The following is a 22042-nucleotide window of genomic DNA, read 5'->3' as shown; positions in this document are numbered from 1 at the left end:
TCACTGGGACCCACTGTATTATTCCTCTTTAATTGCTATTCACATCTGAATATACTATCAGTCCCAATGTTCATTTTGGTTTACATTAATCAATGATATTCTCAATTCTCAAATACCACCATGCAGTGATTTACAACTACAACCTTGAAAACCTTGTCTTGTCTCTTTTGTCCCTCTCTTCCTGAGTGTCCTGTGTTTTGTTGGATCTGCTTTGAGTTAGTGTCCACTCTCCATGTCCAAGTAGAGACATAGCTTTGACATACTGAGACAGGAAGAGAAACTGTGGCTCAGTGTGAATATGAGGAAACACGTTGGAATCTGGTGGTTTTAGAATTAGATTGGTAATAGTCTGTAATCTGCTACCATTGGATTTGTAGCTATACTGAACAAAAATATAAACGCAACATGTAAAGTGTTGGTCCCATGTTTCGTGAGCTGCAATAAAAAATCGCAGAAATGTTCCATACGTACAAAAAGCTTATTTCTCTCAAATTCTATGCACAAATTTGTTTACATCCCTGTTTATGAGCATTTCTCCTTTGCCAAGATAATCCATCCACCTGACAGGTGTGGTATATCAAGAAGCTGATTAAAAAGCATGATCATTAAACAGGTGCTGGGGACAAAACAAAGCCACTCTAAAATGTGCAGTTTTGTCACACAACACAATGTCACAGATGTCTGAATTTTTGAAGAAGTGTGCAATTGGCATGCTGACTGTAGGAATGTCCACCAGAGCTGTTGACAGATAATTGAATGTWKATTTTTCTACCATAAGCCGCCTCCAACGTCGTTTTAGAGAATTTGTCACTATGTCCAACTGGCCTCTCAACCGCAGACCATGTGTATGGCGTCGTGTGGGRGAACGGTTTGCTGACGTTAACATTGTGAACAGAGTGCCCCAATGTGGCGGTGGGGTTATGGTATGGGCAGGCATAAGCTACATACAACGAACACAGTTGCATTTTATCGATGGCAATTTGAATGTACAAAAATACCGTGACGAGATGCTGAGACCCATTGTGAGGTCCATTTTCTTTAAGGTATCTGTGACTAACATATCTATATCTGTATTGCCTGTCATGTGAAATCCATAGATTAGGGCCTAATGAATTGATTTCCTCATATGAACTGTAACACAGTAAAATCTTTGAAATTGTGCATGTTGCTTTTATACTTTTGTTCAGTATAGATGATTCATCTCAGCAGGTTGTAACGGAGTTAGTTCTCCTCTAGTGAAAATGGTTTCACTAGATATTAAGACCTGAGAGGTACTGTACAGGAAGCAGCTGCTCCAACTCTGAGTTWGGGCTGACCWTGTCAAAGTGACAGGATACAAGTCATGTTTTGAAGTAAAGCTGTTCTAATGTGAGTTGCTGTAGCACAGATAGAAATACTGGCGGAGGCAGGGAAATGTCAGAAGCAGGGAAGAGTATTGAGAGATAGAGAGAGAGAGAGATAGTTGGAGAGAAAGAGAGAGAGAGAGCGAGAGAGAGGGCAGGGGGTCTCATAGGCGAAGTTACTTTAAGTGTATCAATAATGCACACGGTCTCATGTCTCTCATGTAATTTAATTCAAGTTACAGGGAGTTCTGCTGTCCTGGATAACCTGGGCTTTTCTGATACCTTTCAGCAGCAGAAGCGTTTGTCTCCCTGCCATTGCCAGTAGTACAGTGGTTGGAGGGAGCCTAGAAGGGAACAGTGAAGTGGATCTAGATGATGTGGATGCTATAGAGTTGATGGCAGGTTGCTGTTGCCCTCTCTCTTTGACAAGAGTCATTCAGTCATCCCTCTAATCGAAGCAATGATCTCTGTTCTCTCCACCACCCGCCTCCCYATATGAATGCATAATGAACACCTATCAAGTAGTGGCTCAGATCTCTAGATGGGAGTAGTGTGCCGTTAAAATAGGCCCATATTGGTTTTAGTGAACTGCTCCAAGGTAATGTTCTTAAATGTGTCATTTATGATATTCCTCAGTAGAGAATGATCACTGCCGCAGGGATGAATTTTCCGTTAGTAGTCAATTTCCCAGTCGGGTCCCCTGACATGGCCAACCAATTACTGTAGTGAGCAGGCAGGCAGGCAGGTAGCGCTGCTTCCAGCCCACACTGACTGGAACAGGGAGGGAAGGCTATAAATTACAGGCATGCCTCCATGTACTGTATGGAAATAGGGAGAGGTGTTGCTGGAGGAACTGAATGTTGAAAGATATTATGTACATTGAATCCACATTTCACCCATATTGTTTTAGATTGATGTACTGTAATTTAGTCCAGAATTTCAGTTAAATAACGTACTGGCCGATCTTGATGTTCTGTGATACATCTTGATTGTGTCAAACTCAAAACCCATGTCCCATTGCTGTTAGGATGTATATGAAACATAACGTTACGCAATAAGTAACAGATCCTAACGGTGATTACATGCTGCTGAGAGACATCATTTAGAGTCAGTATACTGACAGATCCAACATTACATGCCTCTGTGAGACATCACTTAGAGTTTCAGTATTACTACCCAAGATCCAACGATTACCAATTGCCTGCTTTGAGACAAGTCACTTAGAGTTCAGTATAGTGACAGATCCAACGATTACATGCCTGCTGTTGAGACAGTCACTTAGATTCATATAGTACAGATCCAACGTTACATGCCTGCTGGTGAGACATGTCAGCTTATGAGTTCAGTATACTGACAGATCCAACGAAGTACATGCCTGCTCGCTGGAGACAGTCATATTCAGAAGTGCTACGAACATGCCCGTGGCAGCATTAGATTGAGACGAGATCCAATCGATTACAGCTTCGCTGTGAGACAGTCACTTAGATCAGATCGACTGACAGATCAACGATTACATGCTGCTGTGAGACAGTCACTTAGGTTCTGAGTGAAGATGCCACGATCCGATTACATGCCTGCTGTGAGAAGTCACTTAGAGCTCAGTATACGACAATTCCCACGACTTCCATGCCGTGCTGTGAGACGTGCACTTAGAGTTCAGCGTATACTGGACGAATCCAACGATACAGCTCGCTGTGAGACGCCACTTAGAGTGTGATTAGCTGGACGAGATCCAACGATCATTAATGCCTCTGTAGACTCATCACTTGGTTTCATGTTATACTGAACAGATCAACGTTACAGCCTGACTGTGAAGCAGTCATTAGAGTGTCAGTAAGTTACAGAGTCCATACGATTACATGCCTTGCTGTGTAGCAGTCACTTAAGTTCAGTATAGTGACATATTCCAACGTACATGCCTGCTGTCGAGACAGTCACTAGGTTCAGTTATACTGACCGAGATCCAGCGAATTACCGATGACCTGCTGTGAGACAGTCACTTAGAGTTCAGTATAGTGAAGCAATCCAACGAATCAGCCTGCTAGCTGTGAGACAAGTCACTTAGGTTCAGTTAGTCTGACAATCAACATTACAATGTCTTGCTGTGAGACAGTCACTTAGAGTTCTAGTCGTATGGACGAGATCCAACGATTACATGCGCTGACTGTGAGAACAGTCAATTAGGTCAGTCTAGACTGACAATCCAAACGCATACATGCCTGACTGTGAGACAGTCACTTAGAGTCAGTAATACTGACAGACCAACGTATACATGCCTGCGTGTGAGACAAGTCACTAGATTCAGCTATACTGACAGATAGAACGTGCAGTATGTTAAAAGCAATGACTGTATATATGAATGGACAAAGCCATTGATCACGTGACACCATTCATTCCTATATGAAGACTCAATAGCGAATTGAAGTCAAATGAAGTCAGTTAAGATGACGTCACATGGAGACATAGGGGTTTTCTTGTTTTGGCAAAAGTACCTCCTCCGTCCTCTCTCCTCAGTCTTCTCTACTCAGTCTTCTCTTTTTCGTGACCCAGAAACCGTTAAGTGGTTGAGTGGTCGAGGAGTGTGTGAATTCGTTAGTAGGCAAACGGTAAACGGTCCTCCCCTCCTCGATAGCCTCCTTTTGGCGAGGAAGCACAAGTGTATCCTACCTGAGTCCTTCACAGAAGAGTTTTGAAATCTGCCACACCCCCTTTGAATCTGCTAGTGTTTTCTCGAAGGAGAAAAGCATGCAAACATTTTTAAACAATATGCTACTTATCCTTTATTCTATAAAATGTCTTGCACAAATTAGTTTTTATCACTTTATAKATTTATTTGGGGATTCCACCCTGCAAACGTCATTTGCCTGATGACGCGTGATTGGATATGTCGTCTCATTTCATACACATTTTCGTCCACTTACCATCTCCTCGCCGCCTCTCCTCGATTACCTTTAAGCTTTTTCAAAAGGAGTCTAGAAATGACGGAGGAGAGAGGACGCAGGAGTTGAGCAAATCTAATTGAGAAAAGCAGTTTGAGCTATTCCAGGAAGGGACGTTGCAGGCTAGCTCAGTGCTGCCCCCTCTCATTGAATAACTCAAGTTGAAGGCCGAGCTACTGCAGGCTGCCATTAGCAACTCAATTATCCCTATGACTTCTTCTGTGTGCAATTTTAAAATAATCGGTTCAAGGACATACATCTGGTGTATTACAAGCAATTATTGCTACCATGACAGGTGCCGTGTGTTTTTTATGCACATTGCGCGTAACATAGTGACCCACCATTATTGCATCATACAGCCATGAAACAGGAAGRGTTTTTCTTGCTGTAATTTTTCCCCAAAGTCTTTGTGAGCGCTTTTACCATGTCCCTTGTTCAGTACAAGCAGCTTATTTTGCCTCTCATTTCATGATTCAGTCCTTTGATAAGGAAGTCATCCTGTGCTCTCTGGTTCAGTACTCTTTGTGTGGCTGTGCAATTGCATACGCCAAAAGGAGGTGGCATATCTGTGTGTGCTTCCTTCATGACAGATTTACTTTGGAGAAAAGTGTTTGGTACCCTGCATCTGAAAGGTCTGAAAATCTGATTATGGAGAACAGGTTGTCCTGAAAAATAAACGARCATCAACGTCCCCTAGTCTGCTCTTTCTTCTCACTTCTCCTCTCATAGAGGTACAATAGTAGAGATGCAGAATCACTAAAACCTTTGGTTTATAGGTGGAGTTGTGAAGAGGGTGTTCTCAAGATGGTCTACTGCCGTAAAAACTATCCACCATTTCAGACAAAGGTTACACAGACTGAAAATGAAGATACAGAAGATTCCTGTTTTACCAAGTTATATACCACTTCCATGTCATGCGTAAATAATGGACGTATTATGTAAGCTAGCATTGTTCTTGACTGTGACGTTAAAAAACAATTATGCTTTTGTAATATGTGATCGACCGCCTTGATTCGGTCTTGTGTAGCAAAATTTAAAATTGTGGTTTTTACATTGGATAAAAGCAGAGACACAGAGCTCCAAAATGGTATCATACACTACAGTTGAGGAACAATGGGAAAGTAATTCTGCTTTGAAAGTTGATAAACGTTTGAGAAAATGGCCTTTCAATGTTTTGGTACTTACTGGAGAGCTCTTCTTCGTCTACACCCATTCAGCATCGTTCACACCCTCTTAATTAGCTCCACCYATCCCTTTAAGGGTTGATCTGAGCGTTCTGTCCTAACAGCAGTCAAGCACCCAAGCTAACTGGCTAACAGTTGTCGAAATGAACTATTAAAATTATTTTGTTAAGACATATAGCTTGCTAGCTAGCTAAACAATGAACCATAATCACAACTCATGACGTTACTACCCTGCATGAATCTGCAGGTAGCTAACCAACCAGGTTCGATGTTAGCTAGCAAAACATTAGGCTATAACAAGCAAAGGAAATGGTTCTGAGATACGAATAATAAGATAATACACGTAACGTTAGCTAGCTTGCGAGCCAGCCAGCTAACGTTAGCCAGCTAGCTAACAGTACACCTTAACTTGAAATGAAAAGACTTTATGTAAAAATTAGAAACGTGTAATATCTGAAAATGTAGCTCGCTAGACTATCTTACCCGTGGTCTGAAATCGGAGTAGATAGCCAGAGCGAATTTATCAGCTATGTCTATCAACAGTTGTCGCAGTGACATTCTATTGACATGGATACTTGCATAGTGGAGTCTTTTGTTAAGACAGGTAGCTAGCTAGCTAGCTAAACAATGAACCATAATCACAACTCATGACGTTACTACCCTGCATGAATCTGCAGGTAGCTAACCAACCAGGTTCAATGTTACCTAGCTAACATTAGGCTATAACTAGCCAAGCAATTTGCTCTGAGATACGAATAATAAGATCATACATGTAACATTAGCTAGTGAGCCAGCCAGCTAACATTATCTCAGCCAATCATGGCTAGCGGGAAGGTTGCTGTCGTTTTCTGTGGCTAAACCAACTAGGCTCYTAATTTAACAATTGTATTCGTATTTACAGATGGCATACTCGTTTGTTATTAAGGCACATGAAAGTTCACATGTTCCAGAAGTCATTTCTGGACAAAAAACACATTTCATTTTTTTTTTAAAGATTACGTTCAAACGGCTCTCGTGTGAAGGAGTAACCCGCGACATACGCCTAGTTTCCTGAAACGGGTCACATATATGCAAATTGCATCTGATTCTGTTGGTCAGAATGTCTTGACGCTGTTAAAGTGTGATGATGTTTGCACTGAGTTATAAGGGATTTCACCCTTTAAACAACCTTTAGTGTAAATATTCAGCAGGCAAATGGCTGTGAGCTCATTTTTCTTAAGTGAATAATCCCATGGCCTGTGCCCACAGGCTTGACATCACTCAGCTGACTGACATTCTCACACCATTCATTGCTTTTTACTGTTCAGCTGGGAATTGGAAGGCTATAGTGGATGAATCACGCTGTTTCCCTTCTCCAGAGTGCTAGCCCTTTTAAGTAGACTGATATAATCCACTCTGTAGTGGAGTGAACGCTGCCGCAACGTAGCCCACCCCACGCCCACTCCACGGCACGCATCTCAGAGGACATTGCTGCAGGCCTGATACAGGGCTGACACGCCCACACAGCTCCCTACAACACCCACAAGGTTAATGGGAATGAGAGATCTATTGAGAAGGTCACGACCGCTGGATAAATCCTGCCCTCTCAGCTTGGCAGAGTCAGCTGTGTTTTAGAGATGGTGATGCTTACTAATACGCCCTTATCTATCTAACTGGGCCGTCGTAGCAGCACCACTACGAGGAGAATCAAAGAGGCAATGCTTATGGCCTATAGATAGTGGTGGTATCTGTGTGTGGTGTGTGTGTGTGTGTGTGTGTGTGTGGTGTGTGTGTGGTGTGGTGTGTGGTGGTGCTGTTGTGTGGTGTGTGTGTGTGTGGTGTGGTGTGCTGTGTGTGTGGTGTGTGTGTGTGTGTGTGTGTGTGGTGTGGGTGTGTGTGTGTGTTCAGGAGGGAAGGGAAGATGCTCTGAGGCAGCCTGATTGAGGGTCTCAGGTCTGAGTAGTGATGTGAACTCTCCTCTTGGCCCGTCTATCCCCCACGTCTGTGTTGCCCTCACACACTAGCCACCAAGCTCTCGGCTCATTTTTAACAGACGACAGGAGAGGAGAGGAGAGCTATTCCCCTGAATAACAAACCCACTCCAACCAGACCTGACTGACTCACAGCAGCCAGCCCGGGGATTCACTCCCCCCCAGCCCATGTGGTTGGTGGATGGCCCAGCTACCTGGATGTGACAGTGGGCTGTGAGGTGTGTATGGTGGGGGAGGGAGGGACTGGAGCTGCTYGGGAGAAGAGAGRGGTGTACCTYGCACTTCCTGTGCTTGTTCCTGAGCTCCTGTCCAGCTGAACACCACCCAGCCAGTCAGTCACCCACTGAACAGAAAGTGTGTGTAAGCATGTGAGGGGTGTGTAGATGTTTGAGGTGTGTGTCTGTGCATGAGCCCCAGCCAGTGTGTAGGTGTGTGAGATGTGTGAGGTGGGTGTAGGTGTGTTAGCCCCAGTCAGTGTGCAGAGACTTTTAATAGTCCTATTTGTCCCGCCTGGTTTCTCTCCACTCAGTATAGAGGTCATTCCCTGACAATTAGGCTGCTAGTGCACTCTCCTGCTCTGCTTCCCCTTCCTCCTCAACCCCTCCCACACATTACAGGTATTTAAGCTCCCATTTGCTTTGATTGGAAAATGATGGCAGTCTGAAAATTGTCGCTCTCACAGGGTAGGAAGCGTAGAGGCACAAATGGGGGTGAGAGAACAGAGCAGCGTCYCTAGCTAGGAGGACAGGTGCTCTGTGACAGCTACAAAGTGCTTTGCAGCGAACGAAGGGACAGTGTGTTTCAATGGCCTCTGCTTTCTTTAATCGACTAMCCCTCCAACAGCCACTAATCTTAGTGGTTTTACACTGCAACTTTTCCTCTGGAGATAGTGAGCCTTCACACTAACACAGCAAGCAGCCACCATTCACATTTGTACACCACAACTATTAATCTAACACAGCAACCTTCACACTTAGGCACTGGCAACTTTTATTCTAACTCAGCAACTCACGCTGTATAATAACACTGTATAATACCAGGCTGTTTCTACAGTGGAGGATCAGTGAAGGAATGGTAATGTTTGCCTGGAGCTTGTCAGAGCAGAGCAGAGGTGCAGCCTTGGCCATTTGCATTTGTATGGATGCTGGGGTTTACCTGCACTGTGCAATGGTATCCAACCCAGCAGAGGAGAAGTAGCTTATATTGTGCAGTGGGCAGGATGACATGCATGTGAATTTGAATAGCAGAGCGAGAGAGAGAGAGAGAGAGAGGCCCTGTTAAATCTGAGGCTGTGGGTTAGACACGAAGCCAGGAGGCAGACAGACAAACAGATGGACAGGCCTAGAGCCCAGGCAGGCAGTGGAGCAGACAGATTGTGCGGCGCGATGAACAGGCTCGGCCTACCAAAGAGAAGAGTAGGCGATAGACACACGGCACAGACATGCCAGCCCTGTCAGCCGAGCCAGTCACACAGACACACACTCCTGTATATTTCATAAAGCCCAGATAGATGTGTGGTAAATAGGATAAAGCTAGAGATGACTTTCTCACTGGGGTGGATGAAAACCTCCCTCCCTCTCCCCCCCATCTCCTTTTCCCTATCAGTCTGTCAGAGTGGAATGTTATTTCTGTTCTGATCCCCCCACCACTACAACCACCACCACACACACCCCTCCTAGACAGGTCCTGCTCTGTTTACCCCAGCTGCTCCTCTCTGAAGGATGGATGAGATTGTGAAGTTTCAGAGGAGTTTGTGTGTGTGTGTGTGTGTGTGTGTGTGTGTGGGTGTGTGTGTGTGTGGTGTGTGTGTGTGTGTGTGTGTGTGTGTTGTGTGTGTGTGTGGTGTGTGTTGTGTGTGTTGTGTGTGTGTGTGTGTGTGTGTGTGTGTGTCTGTGTGTGAGACTTGGTGTGGTGTGTTTGTGTGTGTGTGTGTGTGTGTGTTGTGAGACCTGTGTCGGATGTTGATGTGTGCCGTGCTTGGCATGTGTGGTTCTCATGTTTGTATATGTCTATACAGATATATCTGTGTGCATGTTCTTTAGCGAAGAACATTGATGTATTTCTTCTCACGCGTGTTGACATAGAGTACATATTTATTTTTGCATATACATGTTCATACAGGTTGCTGTATTGCTAGTATTTTGAGCCTGTGTCACAATCTACAGCTGATAAGCATTAGTGTTGGAGGAAATATGTTAGTCATAAGAGGGCAGAACTAGGTGTGTGTGAGAGCAGAGAGTAGATGGCAGGATAAGATAGAGATAGAGAGGGGAGAGAAAATAGCGCGCAAGAGACGACCACAAAGAATTCACATTTGATAAACTCCATATCTACTGGGTGAAAACCACAGTGTGCAATGACAGCAGCAGGATTTTGTACCGTTGCCAACAAGAAAAGGGGCAACAGTGAAGAACAAACACCATTGTAATACAACCTATTATTATGTTTATTTATTTTCCCTTTTGTACTTCTAACTATGTTCACATCATTACAAACACTGTATTAGACATAATATGACATTTGAAATTCTTTATTCTTTTATGAGTGTATTGTTTACTGTTCATTTTTTATTGTTTATTTCACTTTTGTTTATTATCTATTTCACTGTTGGCAAGAGAGAGAGAGAGAGAAGAACGAGCGCTCCAGGTGGAATGGGCTGTGGACTGTAGAGCAGATGAGCACACAGAGGCAGAAATGAGAATTTTACCAACCTGGCCTCAGAATTCACTCTACGTCTCTCTGTCTCTCTCTGGAAGACTGACAGGAATTTGAATGAAATGAAAGAAAACCAAAGGCATTCATTGAGATGATGGGGGCTGTCTAAAGTGTTGTGTGGAAGTCATGGTGGAGGAGGATTTTTCTCCATATTCCTCAGTCAGTCTACTCCTGAATGATAAGAAGGTCTTGCCAGGGTTAGATAGATTTGAAGCCCCCCCCCCCCCCCAACGAGCGGTGACTGTGTACGCTGGCAATATGTTTGGAGGCTCTTCTACAACTCTCCTGATGCACCAGTAGTTTCAAAAGGCACTGGAATACTCCGGAGGGTTGACCTTAGATTTTTCCCCAGACAAGCAAACTTGAGCTTTTTAGAAAGAAGCAACAGTATTGTTCTGTGAGCGAGTCCTACTGGAATCTGGATATGTCCTGCCCAGTCCCATTCTTCTCCCTCCATGGGGCCAGTAGGACWGATTTTTCATTTTTTTCCCACTGTGTCCACAGGTAGAATGTAAGAAGGCCCAGCCCAAGGAGGTGATGTTCCCACCAGGCACGCGAGGGAGGGCCAGGGGCCTGCCCTACACCATGGACGCCTTCATGCTGGGGATGGGCATGCTGAGTGAGTATGGACCAACACTACTCCAGCAAAGTCCAGCACACTACTCAGTCCCACACGGTAACATTCCCTAACACTCACTCTCCAACAATCGTGCAGGTCTCTGATTCATTGTTTTTTTTAAGTAATAAAAGAGAACCAATGTGCTGGTGATATACAGTGCCTTCAGAAAGTATTCACACCCCTTGACACCAACTTTTTCCAAATGTTGTTGTTTTACAGCCTGAATTTAACATGGATTAAATTGAGATTTTGATCACTGTTCTACACACAATACCCCAGAATGTCAAAGTGGAATTATGTTTTTATTTTATTTTACAAATTCATTAAAAATAAAAAGCTTAAATGTCTTCAGTCAATAAGTATTTAACCCCTTTGTTATGGTAAACCTTAATACGTTCAGGAGTAAGAAGTTGCTTAAGTTACATAACAAGTTGCATGGACTCCTGTGTGCAGTAATAGTCATTCAAAAATCATGTTAAAACTATCTAATTTCTGTACCCCATACACACACAGTACAATTATCTGTAAGGTCCCTCAGTCTGAACAGTGAATTTCAAATACAGATTCAACCACAAAGACCAGGGAGGTTTTCCAATGCATCGCAAAGAAGGGCACTTAGTAGCTGGGACAAAATAAAAAAAGTAGATGTGGCAAAGTAATTCACTTTTTCTCCTGAATACAGTGTTAGTACCGCTCTCCACATTTTCAAGCATAGTGGTGTCTGCATCATGTTATGGGTATGCTTGTCATCGTTAAGGACTGGGGAGTTTTTCAGGATAAAAAAGAAATGGAATGGAGGTAAGCACAGGCAAAATCCTAGAGGACAACCTGGTTTAATCTGCTTTCCACCAGACACTGGGAGATGAATTCACCTTTCAGCAGAACAATAACCTAAAACACAAGGCKAAATATACACTGGAGTGGCTTACCAAGAAGACAGTGAATGTTCCTGAGTGGCCGAGTTACAGTTTTGACTTAAATCTACTTGAAATTCTATGGCAAGACCTGAAAATTATTGTCTAGCAATGATCAACAACCAATTTGACAGGACTTAAATCATTTTTTAAAGAATAATGGGTAAATGTTGCACAATCCAGGTGTGGAAAGCTCTTAGAGACTTACCCAGAACGACTCACAGCTGTAATCGCTGCCAAAGGTGCTTCTACAAAGTATTAAGGGGGTGTGAATACTTATGTAAATGTTATATTTCTTTATTTCATTTTCAATACATTTGCAAAAATGTATTGAGTCTAACTAATGTCTCGTGAGATAGAGGAAAATGTACTCAGATTAACTGAGCTCCACATTGAGCTCATCTAAGGTGTGCCGTTTCRGTGTCCACAAGTGGTCTATTTTCCTGGCGCTGATGAGTCCTGGGTGGTCCTGGGCGTAGGGAACAGGGCACCACATTACTGGGATAAATGGAGAGGAAAATTGAGGTGATGTCATATTATGGATTCATCACTCCGTCTGTGTGACCCCAGCAGTGGGTAATGACAGGGACACAGAGGGGTGTCATGGAGGGCCCTCATCTGTAGGCAGCCAGCTGTAGCTGTACCTCTTCTCTCCTTTCCTCTTCTCTCCTTCATCACCATTCAGCTCCCCATCTCTCTCTTTCCTCACCTCTCTGTCTCAGGGCGAGGGGTTGCTAAGGGCATGACACTGATATCAGACTGATTTTGCTGATGGTTTATGGTAAAAGTGGCGGTAACACCCGTAAGTGGTTCTGTCAGCACTGTCTAAGTAGTTCCCAGTCCAGATTTTGMCAGTTTGAACTATTTAACAAGCACAGTGAACTTTTCGGAACTTATTACGGATCAATGCGTCACTATGGATGAGGGGAAAAAACAGTCTGCTCCGGAGGGAGAATAGGGGCAGAGGAGGCGGGGAGTGCTCATGTGAGAATATTAACTGCCAACTTATTTGGAGACACTCTTATCTAAATGAAATTGGAAAAGGCAGGACAGCGAAACATTCCTTTGTATAATTTGCATTTGGAAAAAAACAGAGCCAGGCTCATTATTTAAGGAACTGTAAGGTTCTTATAAGCCAAATCTCATTAAAACTTGCCCCTAGTTCCTTTGTTTACTGCACCTAATCTAGCCATTTATCTTTATTGTGTTGTGCCCGATGTATGTTTGCTGAAATTAATACACATTTTGAGCCTGGGCAAAGTATGGGTGTGTACCAGATGGATAATTGATTTTGAAGTGAATCAGAACTGTGAGCCATAAAATAGGTACATTAGCATGCATATTAATAACGCAAAATAACAGGGCCTGGAACAGCCACGGCCAGATCCAATGACAGACTTTATTTACTGAGATGGCGGCGCAGAGACGCTAGGTTCAACACAGCAACACGCCAGAGTAATGAGTTTCCTTCTTCTCCTCTCCTCCTCCTTCTCTTCTCCTCCCTCTTTTTGTCTTCTGTCTTCTCCGCTCAGACTCAGATCCCCTAGTGTACATGCTCGCACCCCTACCCTCTGTTAACAATGACATGTTGCATATACACACATCAGGCTGCTGATTGGGGTGTCTGAATATGTGTCCTGTTTAAAGTAACTGTCCAGTGTTTCCAGATCTATGAAATATTACCTAATGAGACTTACAATATGAGTGAAATTGTTTTCCTTCAAAAACATTGTGTATATGAAGAATAAAAAAGCGCTTTTCTCTGTCGGAATGGTGTGGGCGTACCTCAACAATATAATGGTGTGGGTGTACCCCAACAATATAATGGTGTGTGCGTACCTCAACAATATAATGTGTGTGGGCGTACCCCAACAATATAATGGTGTAGGGCGTTACCTCAACTATAATGGTGTGGGCGTGACCTCAACAATATAATTGTGTGGGGTGCCCAACAATTAATGTGTGGTGTACCTCAACAATATAATGGTGTGGGCGTACCCCAACAATATAATGGTGTGGGTGTTACCTCAAACATATAATGGTGTGGTGTGTACCCTCAACAATATAATGGTGTTGGGCGTACCTGTCAACAATATAATGGTGTGGGTGTACTCCCAACAATATAATGGTGTGGGCGCCATTAAAAATGAGTGTGGGCTACCTCAACAAATATGGTGGACGACGATTACCAGGTAAACTATCAAGAATGATGGTGGGGGTACCCACAAATGGGGGTTGTACCCGAACATAATTGGTATAGGCGTACTCACCAAGTAGGTGTAATGGTGCTGTGTAAGCTCACAGATGATCTATATGTGGCTATGGTGTGACTCGCGGTCAGAGAGCAATATCAGATGATTCTGATGTACCTACACAATATATAAGAATAGAATGGCGGTACCTACCTCATAGGTGACCCCCAACAATATAGATGGTGTGGGTCGTTAACCTCAACAATATAAGTGTATGGTCAGTACGTGTGTACCCTCAACATATAAATAGAGTAGTGCAGCGTAAATACATAGTGTGCGTGATGTGTGTATACCATACACTCCACGGATGGGCGCCACAGAATCATGGTAGTTGACAGGCGACCACACAATGTACGACCCCACACAAACAGCAAATGGTGTGGGTGTACCCAAACAACAGACATTGGAATGTGGGCGTACCCAAAACAGAATGGTGTGGGGCGTACCCAACAACAGAATCAATTATAACGACCTAGAAATATTATTCTAATTAATATGTAATATTTTGAACTGAGTGCGTTAGACATACGAATGTTAGTGAGATTTTTTGATTTTTTCTCCCATTTATGCCACCAGTACAAGATACTGTCAACTCAAGAACATTATTATGCTGGTATGAGTTTAAACAGAATATTACTTTAAAAGTGATATTTTCACTGGACAGTAACTTTAAATTCTGTGTAATGTGTGTCAGAGTTGGAGATGAGTGAGAGAGATATGAGTGAGAGAGAGTAATGGTGAGGGAAAGTTTAAATTTTTCCGTCTATGGGCAAATGAACTGCGGTTGCTCTGTATCCCCTGATGTGCTGTAGCCCTCCCTCCATGTCCTGAGGCAGCGGCCCATGTGTCAACAGAGCACCACAGAAAGTATTGCACGCCATGCCCTTTAAATACCAGCCCCTGACCCCCCACTCCCTGCATGTAGATGTGCCTCATTTAACTCTCTGCTGGGACAGTCAGCACATACTACCTAGTGAACTGCAGCAGGAGGACCCAGGGCAAAACACACACAGCACACAAAATCACACACACACACACACACACACACACAACACACACACACCACACACCAGCACACACACACACACACACACCACACACACACACACACACACACACACACACACACACAGGCCGGTGCCAGAACAAATCAGTTGGATGGGCATTTGATTTCCATAGGGGAGCCAGTTTGTTCACGGGACCTCCTATGTGTGGACTTGCACCATTTTTTTTAACAGTACGCACAAATAGTCATTTGGTTGTGGTCAGTACAAAAGGTCAGTACAAAATCATCACAAAAGCAATAATGGCATTATAATGACTATTCTGAACAAAAATATAAACGCAACATGTAAAGTGCTGCATGTTTCATGAGGTGAAATAAAAGATCCCAGAACATTTCCAATACGCACAAAAAGCTGATTTTCTCTCACATTTTGTGCACAGATTTGCTTTACATCCCTGTGAACATTTCTCCTTTTCCAAGATAATCCATCCACCTGATAAGTGTGGCATATCAAGAAGCTGATTAAACAGCATGAACATTACACAGGTGCAACGAGGTGACAATATTGGTGACAATATTATCGCCACATGGGCAGTCATGAGTCATGACTGCAGTAAAATTCCATGTGACCGCTGAGTCACAGTAATCTCCTTTTATGCACTCTGGACATGCTTTGGTATTACCCAACTTACAAACTACCATCAGGTCCTAATGGCCTGGTACTCAGGGCTCCATTGTCCCTCTTTAGAGACACCACAAAAAAAKTGAATTAAAATGATGATTGTGTCATTATACAATGCATAGCCTAACGCATATTACATTACGCATGGTAGATAAACATAAAACAAAACTGATTTAAGATGTCTTTGGTACATAATTGGTCTAGCCTATACTCCAAAATTAAACTAATTAAAGTAGATCGCTTTTGAGTGTGGACTGTATTATTATGCAGATTGGATGGACTGGTTACCTTATGCTATGCTCCAAAATGTCTATCCATGAGTCTGGGAGAGAAGGTATAGCCCTATGCGATGCTGTAGGTTCATTGATTGTGCAGGGCAGCTTACAGTTAGCCTACAATTAGTGCATTTGTATTTGATTTTGAATAGCCTAGTAATAGGGCATTGTTTATGTTTCCATAGTTAATAGGGTGACACATTACCTTCAGCTATACAGAATCTCACCAACATGTGTTTCCATCCCCTCTCTCCTTTATTCCTTTCTCGAGCGCGCAGACGGCTGTCAACAGTTTAGAGAAATATGTTTCATTGAGAAAACATGTTACTATTGATGTTCCTGAACAGATTTCACTTGGTTTCCCAAATTAAGCCCTGGGTAGCTGCAGGAACAAGGTTGGAGAGCCCATGGCATACAGAGTGAGGACGGAATATCACCTGTCAGGCAGCGAGAGCATGCTCCTCAAACAGGAACATCACCTGTCGGGCAGCGAGAGCATGCTCCTCAAACAGGAACATCACCTGTCAGGCAGCGAGAGCATGCTCCTTAAACAGGAACATCACCTGTCAGACAGCGAGAGCATGCTCCTCAAACAGGAACATCACCTGTCAGGCAGTGAGAGCATGCTCCTCAAACAGGAACATTCACCTGTCAACAGTGAAGCATGCTCCTCAAACAGGAACATCACCTGTCAGACAGTGAGAGCATGCTCCTCAAACAGGAACATCACCTGTCAGACAGTGAGAGCATGCTCCTCAAACAGCAGTTGATGTGGAGATAAGTGTTCTTAAATGTATTTCTCAGCTGCTCATATGAAGAACATGCTAAAACCGAAGTAGCCTACAAAGTAGACCGGCGGGAAAACGTGGCCTCCATTCGCTATTTGAATGCATACAGATGGCATGTATTTTTCCCCCTGCCCATTTGTTAATGGGCCATTCTAAAACAAAACTAATTTTACATATTGGTAAAGAAAATATTAAATTGAGAATAGTCTGATTGGTGAAAATATGATCACTTGATGAGAGAACAGCTGTGAAGCCTGAGGCAAGGAACAGAGCACAAGATTTTTTTGCTACTTTCTCAAATCGTCAATAGCCTACAGTCACATCATGGAGCCCATATATGTGTTGATTTCTAAGACATTCTAAGGTTTGTATCATTCACAACTAAAGTTGACAAATAACTCTAAATCTAGCACATAGAACCTATGATCACTTTTACGCTCAACATAGACACTTTATATGCGCACTCCCTCTGTTATGGGAAAAAATGTCCTTTTTATTTTATTCAGCTACATTCAATTATATTCTTCTTACTATAAAATCAGATCAAATAAAATAATGGCACAGGACTTACACTACATGACCAAAAGTATGTGGACACCTGCTCGTCCAACATCTCATTCCAAAATTGTTGCGGGGACTTGCTTGATGTTGGGCGATTAGGCCTGGCTCGCTGTCGGCGTTCCAATTCATCGAAAGGGTGTTAGATGGGGATGAGGTCAGGGCTCTGTGCAGGCCAGTCAAGTTCTTCAACACCGATCTCGACAAACCATTTCGGTATGGACCTCGCTTTGTGCACGGGAGTATTGTCATGCTGAAACAGGAAAGGGCCTTACCCAAACTGTTGCACAAAGTTGGAACCACAGAATCATGTAGAATGTCATTGTAGGCTGTAGGGTTAAGATTTCCCTTCACTGTAACTAAGGGGCATAGCCCGAACCATGAAAAACAGCACCAGACCAMTATTCCTCCTCCACCAAACTTTACAGTTGGCACTATGCATTCGTGCAGGTAGCGTTCTCCAGGCATCCGCCAAACTCAGATTTCTCTGTCGGACTGCCAGATGGTGAAGCGTGATTCATCACTCTAGAGAACACGTTTCCACTGCTCCAGAGTCCAATGGCGGCGAGCTTTACACCACTCCAGCCAACACTTGGCATTGCGCATAGTGATCTTAGGCTTATGTGCGGCTGCTCGGCCATGAAAACCCATTTCATGAAACTCCCAACGAACAGTTCTTGCGCTGATGTTCCTTCCAGAGGCAGGTTGGAACTCGGTAGTGAGTGTTGCAACCATGGACTGACGCCTTAAGAAGGAAAGAAATTCCACAAATGAACTTTTAACAATGCACACCTGTTAATTGAAATGAATTCCAGGTGACTACCTCATGAAGTTGGTTGAGAGAATGCCAAGCGTATGCAAAGCCGTCATCAAGGCAAAGGGTGGCTACTTTGAAGAATCTCAAATATAACATATATTTTGATTTGTTTAACTTTTTTTGGGTTACTACATGATTCCATATGTGTTATTTCATAGTTTTGATGTCTTCATTATTATTCTACATTGTAGAAAATAGTAAAAATAAAGAAAATCCCTTGAATGAATAGGTGTGTCCAAACCTTTGTCTGGTACTGTATCTGTGAAATTAGTATAGGTATTTCTTAGGTTAAATTTCGAGGCAATTATCGGGGTTATTATCAACTTGGCATGGCACCTTCAACTATCGGGAGAACTACGTTCGTGAGAAGCAGGGGCAATGGAGGAAAACCATAAAAAAATGACATGTCCTCTTAAAACTGATTATAACACCAGTTCTGTTTGTGATATTAAGATTCTAACAAAGACAGTGTGTTTTATAGACTGATTTAGGAAAAGTCAAGGACGGAGGGGGGCATGACTTTAAAAATGGCAGCGTAATATTTTTTTTAATGAATGAACAGTCCAAATGACTGCTTTAGCAGTTCTAGTGTGGGTTTTATAGTAAAGACATGTAATTTAACTGTACAAATGTATGACCTTTTAATGTGGTATGAACACAACCTGTCATGATGTTTCCATCTGATTGTCAAACAAATCACTTAAAAAGTAGGTTACCGTTGCACGTTCGTCCAAAATAGCATTTGAGCGAGCAAAACAGCGCCCCTCTGTCTCAGTAAGTGTAGCCCATGTATCTGATGCTGTCTGGCAAAAAAAGAGAAAGACATTGCCATACCATTTTTGTCCAGACAGCATCAGATACATGGGCTACACTTACTGAGACAGAGGGGCGCTGTTTCGCTCGCTCTAATACTTTATCTGAGATTGATGCATCTTTCCGTCGGCTCGCGTCTTGGTCAAATAAATTGTCAGTGGTGTAAAGTACTTAAGCAAAAATAATTTAAAGTACTACTTAAGTATTTTTTGGGGGGGGGATATCTGTACTTTACTTTACTATTTATATTTTGGGCAACATTTACCTTTACTTCACTACATTCCTAAAGAAATGTACTTCTTACTCCAAACATTTTCTCTGACACCCAAAATAACTCGTTACATTTTGACAGGAAAATGGTCCAATTCAAACACTTATCAAGAGAACATCCCTGGTCATCCCTACTGCCTGATCTGGTGGACTCACTAAACACAAATGCTTCGTTTGTAAATTATGTCTGAGTGTTGGAGCATGCCCCTGGCTATCCGTAAATTAAAAAAAAACAAGAAAATTGTCCCGTCTGGTTTGCTTAATATAAGGAATTTGAAATTACTTATACTTTTACTTTTGATACTTATGTACATTTTAGCAATTACATTTACTTTTGATACTTAAGTATATTTAAAACCAAATACTTTTAGACTTTTACTCAAATAGTATTTTACTGGGTGACTTTCACTTTTACTTGAGTCATTTTCTGTTAAGGTATCTTTACTTTTTCTCAAGTATGACAATTGAGTACTTTTTCCACCCCTGTAAATTATCAATATTTAAATATTTTATGTGGACGGGCAGGGAGGTACGGTAGGGCAGGCCAGGCCCCCTAAGGCCTGCCCATAACGCATGCCCTGACACACAGGCTGAAATATTCCCACCGAACTCCATGTGGTTTGTTCAATCACAGTTTAGGAGATGGTATTTTTCTACATTGACGGGCCAAATTCTAAAGCAATGTGTGTATTATCATTGTCATCGTAGAGATAATGATGCCATCACTTCCCATGATATCACATCATTGCCAAATTCACAATGATCCACCTCTGACACTTCTCTTTGTGTTCAGTGATTTGTTTTCTCATCAGTCCCTAAGCTGGTCTAGCCTCTCATATTTCGTTCCTGCAGGTCAGGTCTCCCCTCATCGCCCCTCAGTCAGAAGCATCTTCTCACTTGTTCAGGATTAAATTGAGCTTTGTCATGGGCAGCAAAAGGCTGATTGGATATTTATTACCCAGACATACATGTTTCTTTGCCCTGGAAGTGGAGAGCTGGTCTCTGAGCTGTCCTCTGTCTCTGTCACAACACCCCTGGTCTGGTCTGAGGTGATGCTGAGAATTGACAAGGCTTAGCTGAGGAAAMCCGATTTAAAGTGTCCAGTGACTATACTATATACTATTTCTGCAGAAAGTTAGTTGCAGCGTAAACTCACTAGAGAGAGCAAAGCTGTTTGACATAATGGAGACTTTCACAGGGGAACAGCAAAGTAGTTTATCAAGTTAGTACACTGTGATAACCTTAACACAAGGCTATCATGGTGTGTGTTCTCTATAAAACAAAGATATCAGAGTGGATTCTAGTGATTTGCTTCTGGCTAGAGGGAATCCCTTTTACTGGCTAATTTAGACAAAGCTTTGGCTGGAGATGATAACAGCTTTTTATGACAACAGATAAAGGCTTTGAAATAATCTCGCTTTAAAAGGAACAGTATGTTTGCGATGATCAAACTGATCTTCCTTGATCTGTCCTTCGATCAAACTCACTCACTTACTCACCTGTTCACACACTCAAATGTCTCAATATACAGAGGGATACACACACATGCACACAAACACACACTCTGCTCTCACACACATCCCGAACACACACTCTGTTTCTCAATATGTTCCCACAGCTGCTGCTGTTTGAAAGCTGTCCAGATAATTAACTTGTGGACTGGTGTTTGTAATGAGCGTCTTGACAGCAGAGGAACAATAAATAAACTTTGTCTTGTAGGCCCGACGGGTCTGCTCAGTTTACTTCAGCGCCCCTTACACCTCACACACACACACACACACACACACACACACACACAACAACACACACACACACACAACACACACCACACACACACACACCCACACCCCCACACACACACACACACACACACACACACACACACACACACACACACACACACACACAGCACCTCATTATCGCATCCTCCATCTGGCTGGGATTGATACTGTGTGTGTTTGTGTTTGTGTTCAAATCAAATTGTATTTGTCACATATGCCGAATAGAACAGGTGTAGTAGACCTTACAGTGAAACGCTTACTTACAAGCCCCTAACCAACAGTGCAGTTTACCAAAACAATCTAAATAAATAAGAATAAGAAATAAAAGTAACATATCATTAAAGAGCAGCAGTAAAATTACAATAGCGAGGCTGTATACAGGGGGTACCAGTTATCAGCTGACATATTAGGGCTAATTAGGGCCGGCCCCGACCCCAAAAAAGAATGGTCAACAGATAGTTGTCTGTTCTTTCGACCAATCGATTGGTCATCATTTTTAAACATGTATTTTTTTCGATACATAGACACACCCTATATTTGAATAAAATCAACTATATGTAGGCTACTGAGCTTGTCTGATGCTTTAAAAAATGAAGACACAAAAATGACTAAAGAGGGAGCCAGAGATCAATATAGCCTAAACAGAAGAAACAAACCTGTTCCCGACACTCCGACTGCCAGCTGCTGCTGGTCCGCTCCTGAAGTTGCCGGTAATAGGCTACACCAGTGGTTGGCAACCTTTTCCATTTGAAATGCCAAGTTATCATACCATTTCTACTGATCTGCGTGCCAGTTATGATTTTCATATGCACATTTCCGTGGAACAGTTTCATTTAATTTATATTAAAGTCTTCATGTCTCAAAATCAATGTAACGTGGTTAATCAAAAATCTATCTAAATGAAAATTATACAAATCAAAAACYAACTTCTATTGCCATTGCCAATATGTAAAAATAGCCTACATAAACCAACAAATAAAAACATTGCAGCCTGCAGGCAGAAAATATCCTGATAAAAATAAATATCCTATAAATCACATTGGCTACGCATGGCCACGCATTGCCTGTCTGAAAATAACTTGAAACATTGCATCAGATATTAACTTGGTCCAGCCT

The 22042-nt window shown here is 42.6% G+C and overlaps 1 protein-coding gene across 1 annotated transcript in view; it reads left to right on the top strand.

The window, feature by feature from the left end:
• The window catches only part of LOC111950940 (RNA-binding protein Musashi homolog 2-like), a 110952-nt gene that overhangs the window by 34553 nt on the left and 54357 nt on the right, over positions 1 to 22042 (top strand). Inside the window, exon 2 of the mRNA XM_070434525.1 lies at positions 10656 to 10827. Within this exon, the coding sequence (XP_070290626.1) occupies positions 10656 to 10827 (172 nt within the window). The remainder of the gene's footprint in view (positions 1 to 10655; positions 10828 to 22042) is intronic.

This window comes from Salvelinus sp. IW2-2015, linkage group LG23, assembly GCF_002910315.2.
Source record: "Salvelinus sp. IW2-2015 linkage group LG23, ASM291031v2, whole genome shotgun sequence".
Lineage (NCBI taxonomy): Eukaryota > Metazoa > Chordata > Actinopteri > Salmoniformes > Salmonidae > Salvelinus > Salvelinus sp. IW2-2015.
The sequence above is the reverse complement of the archived record's forward strand: the minus strand, read 5'-3'. Positions and strand labels throughout refer to the sequence as shown.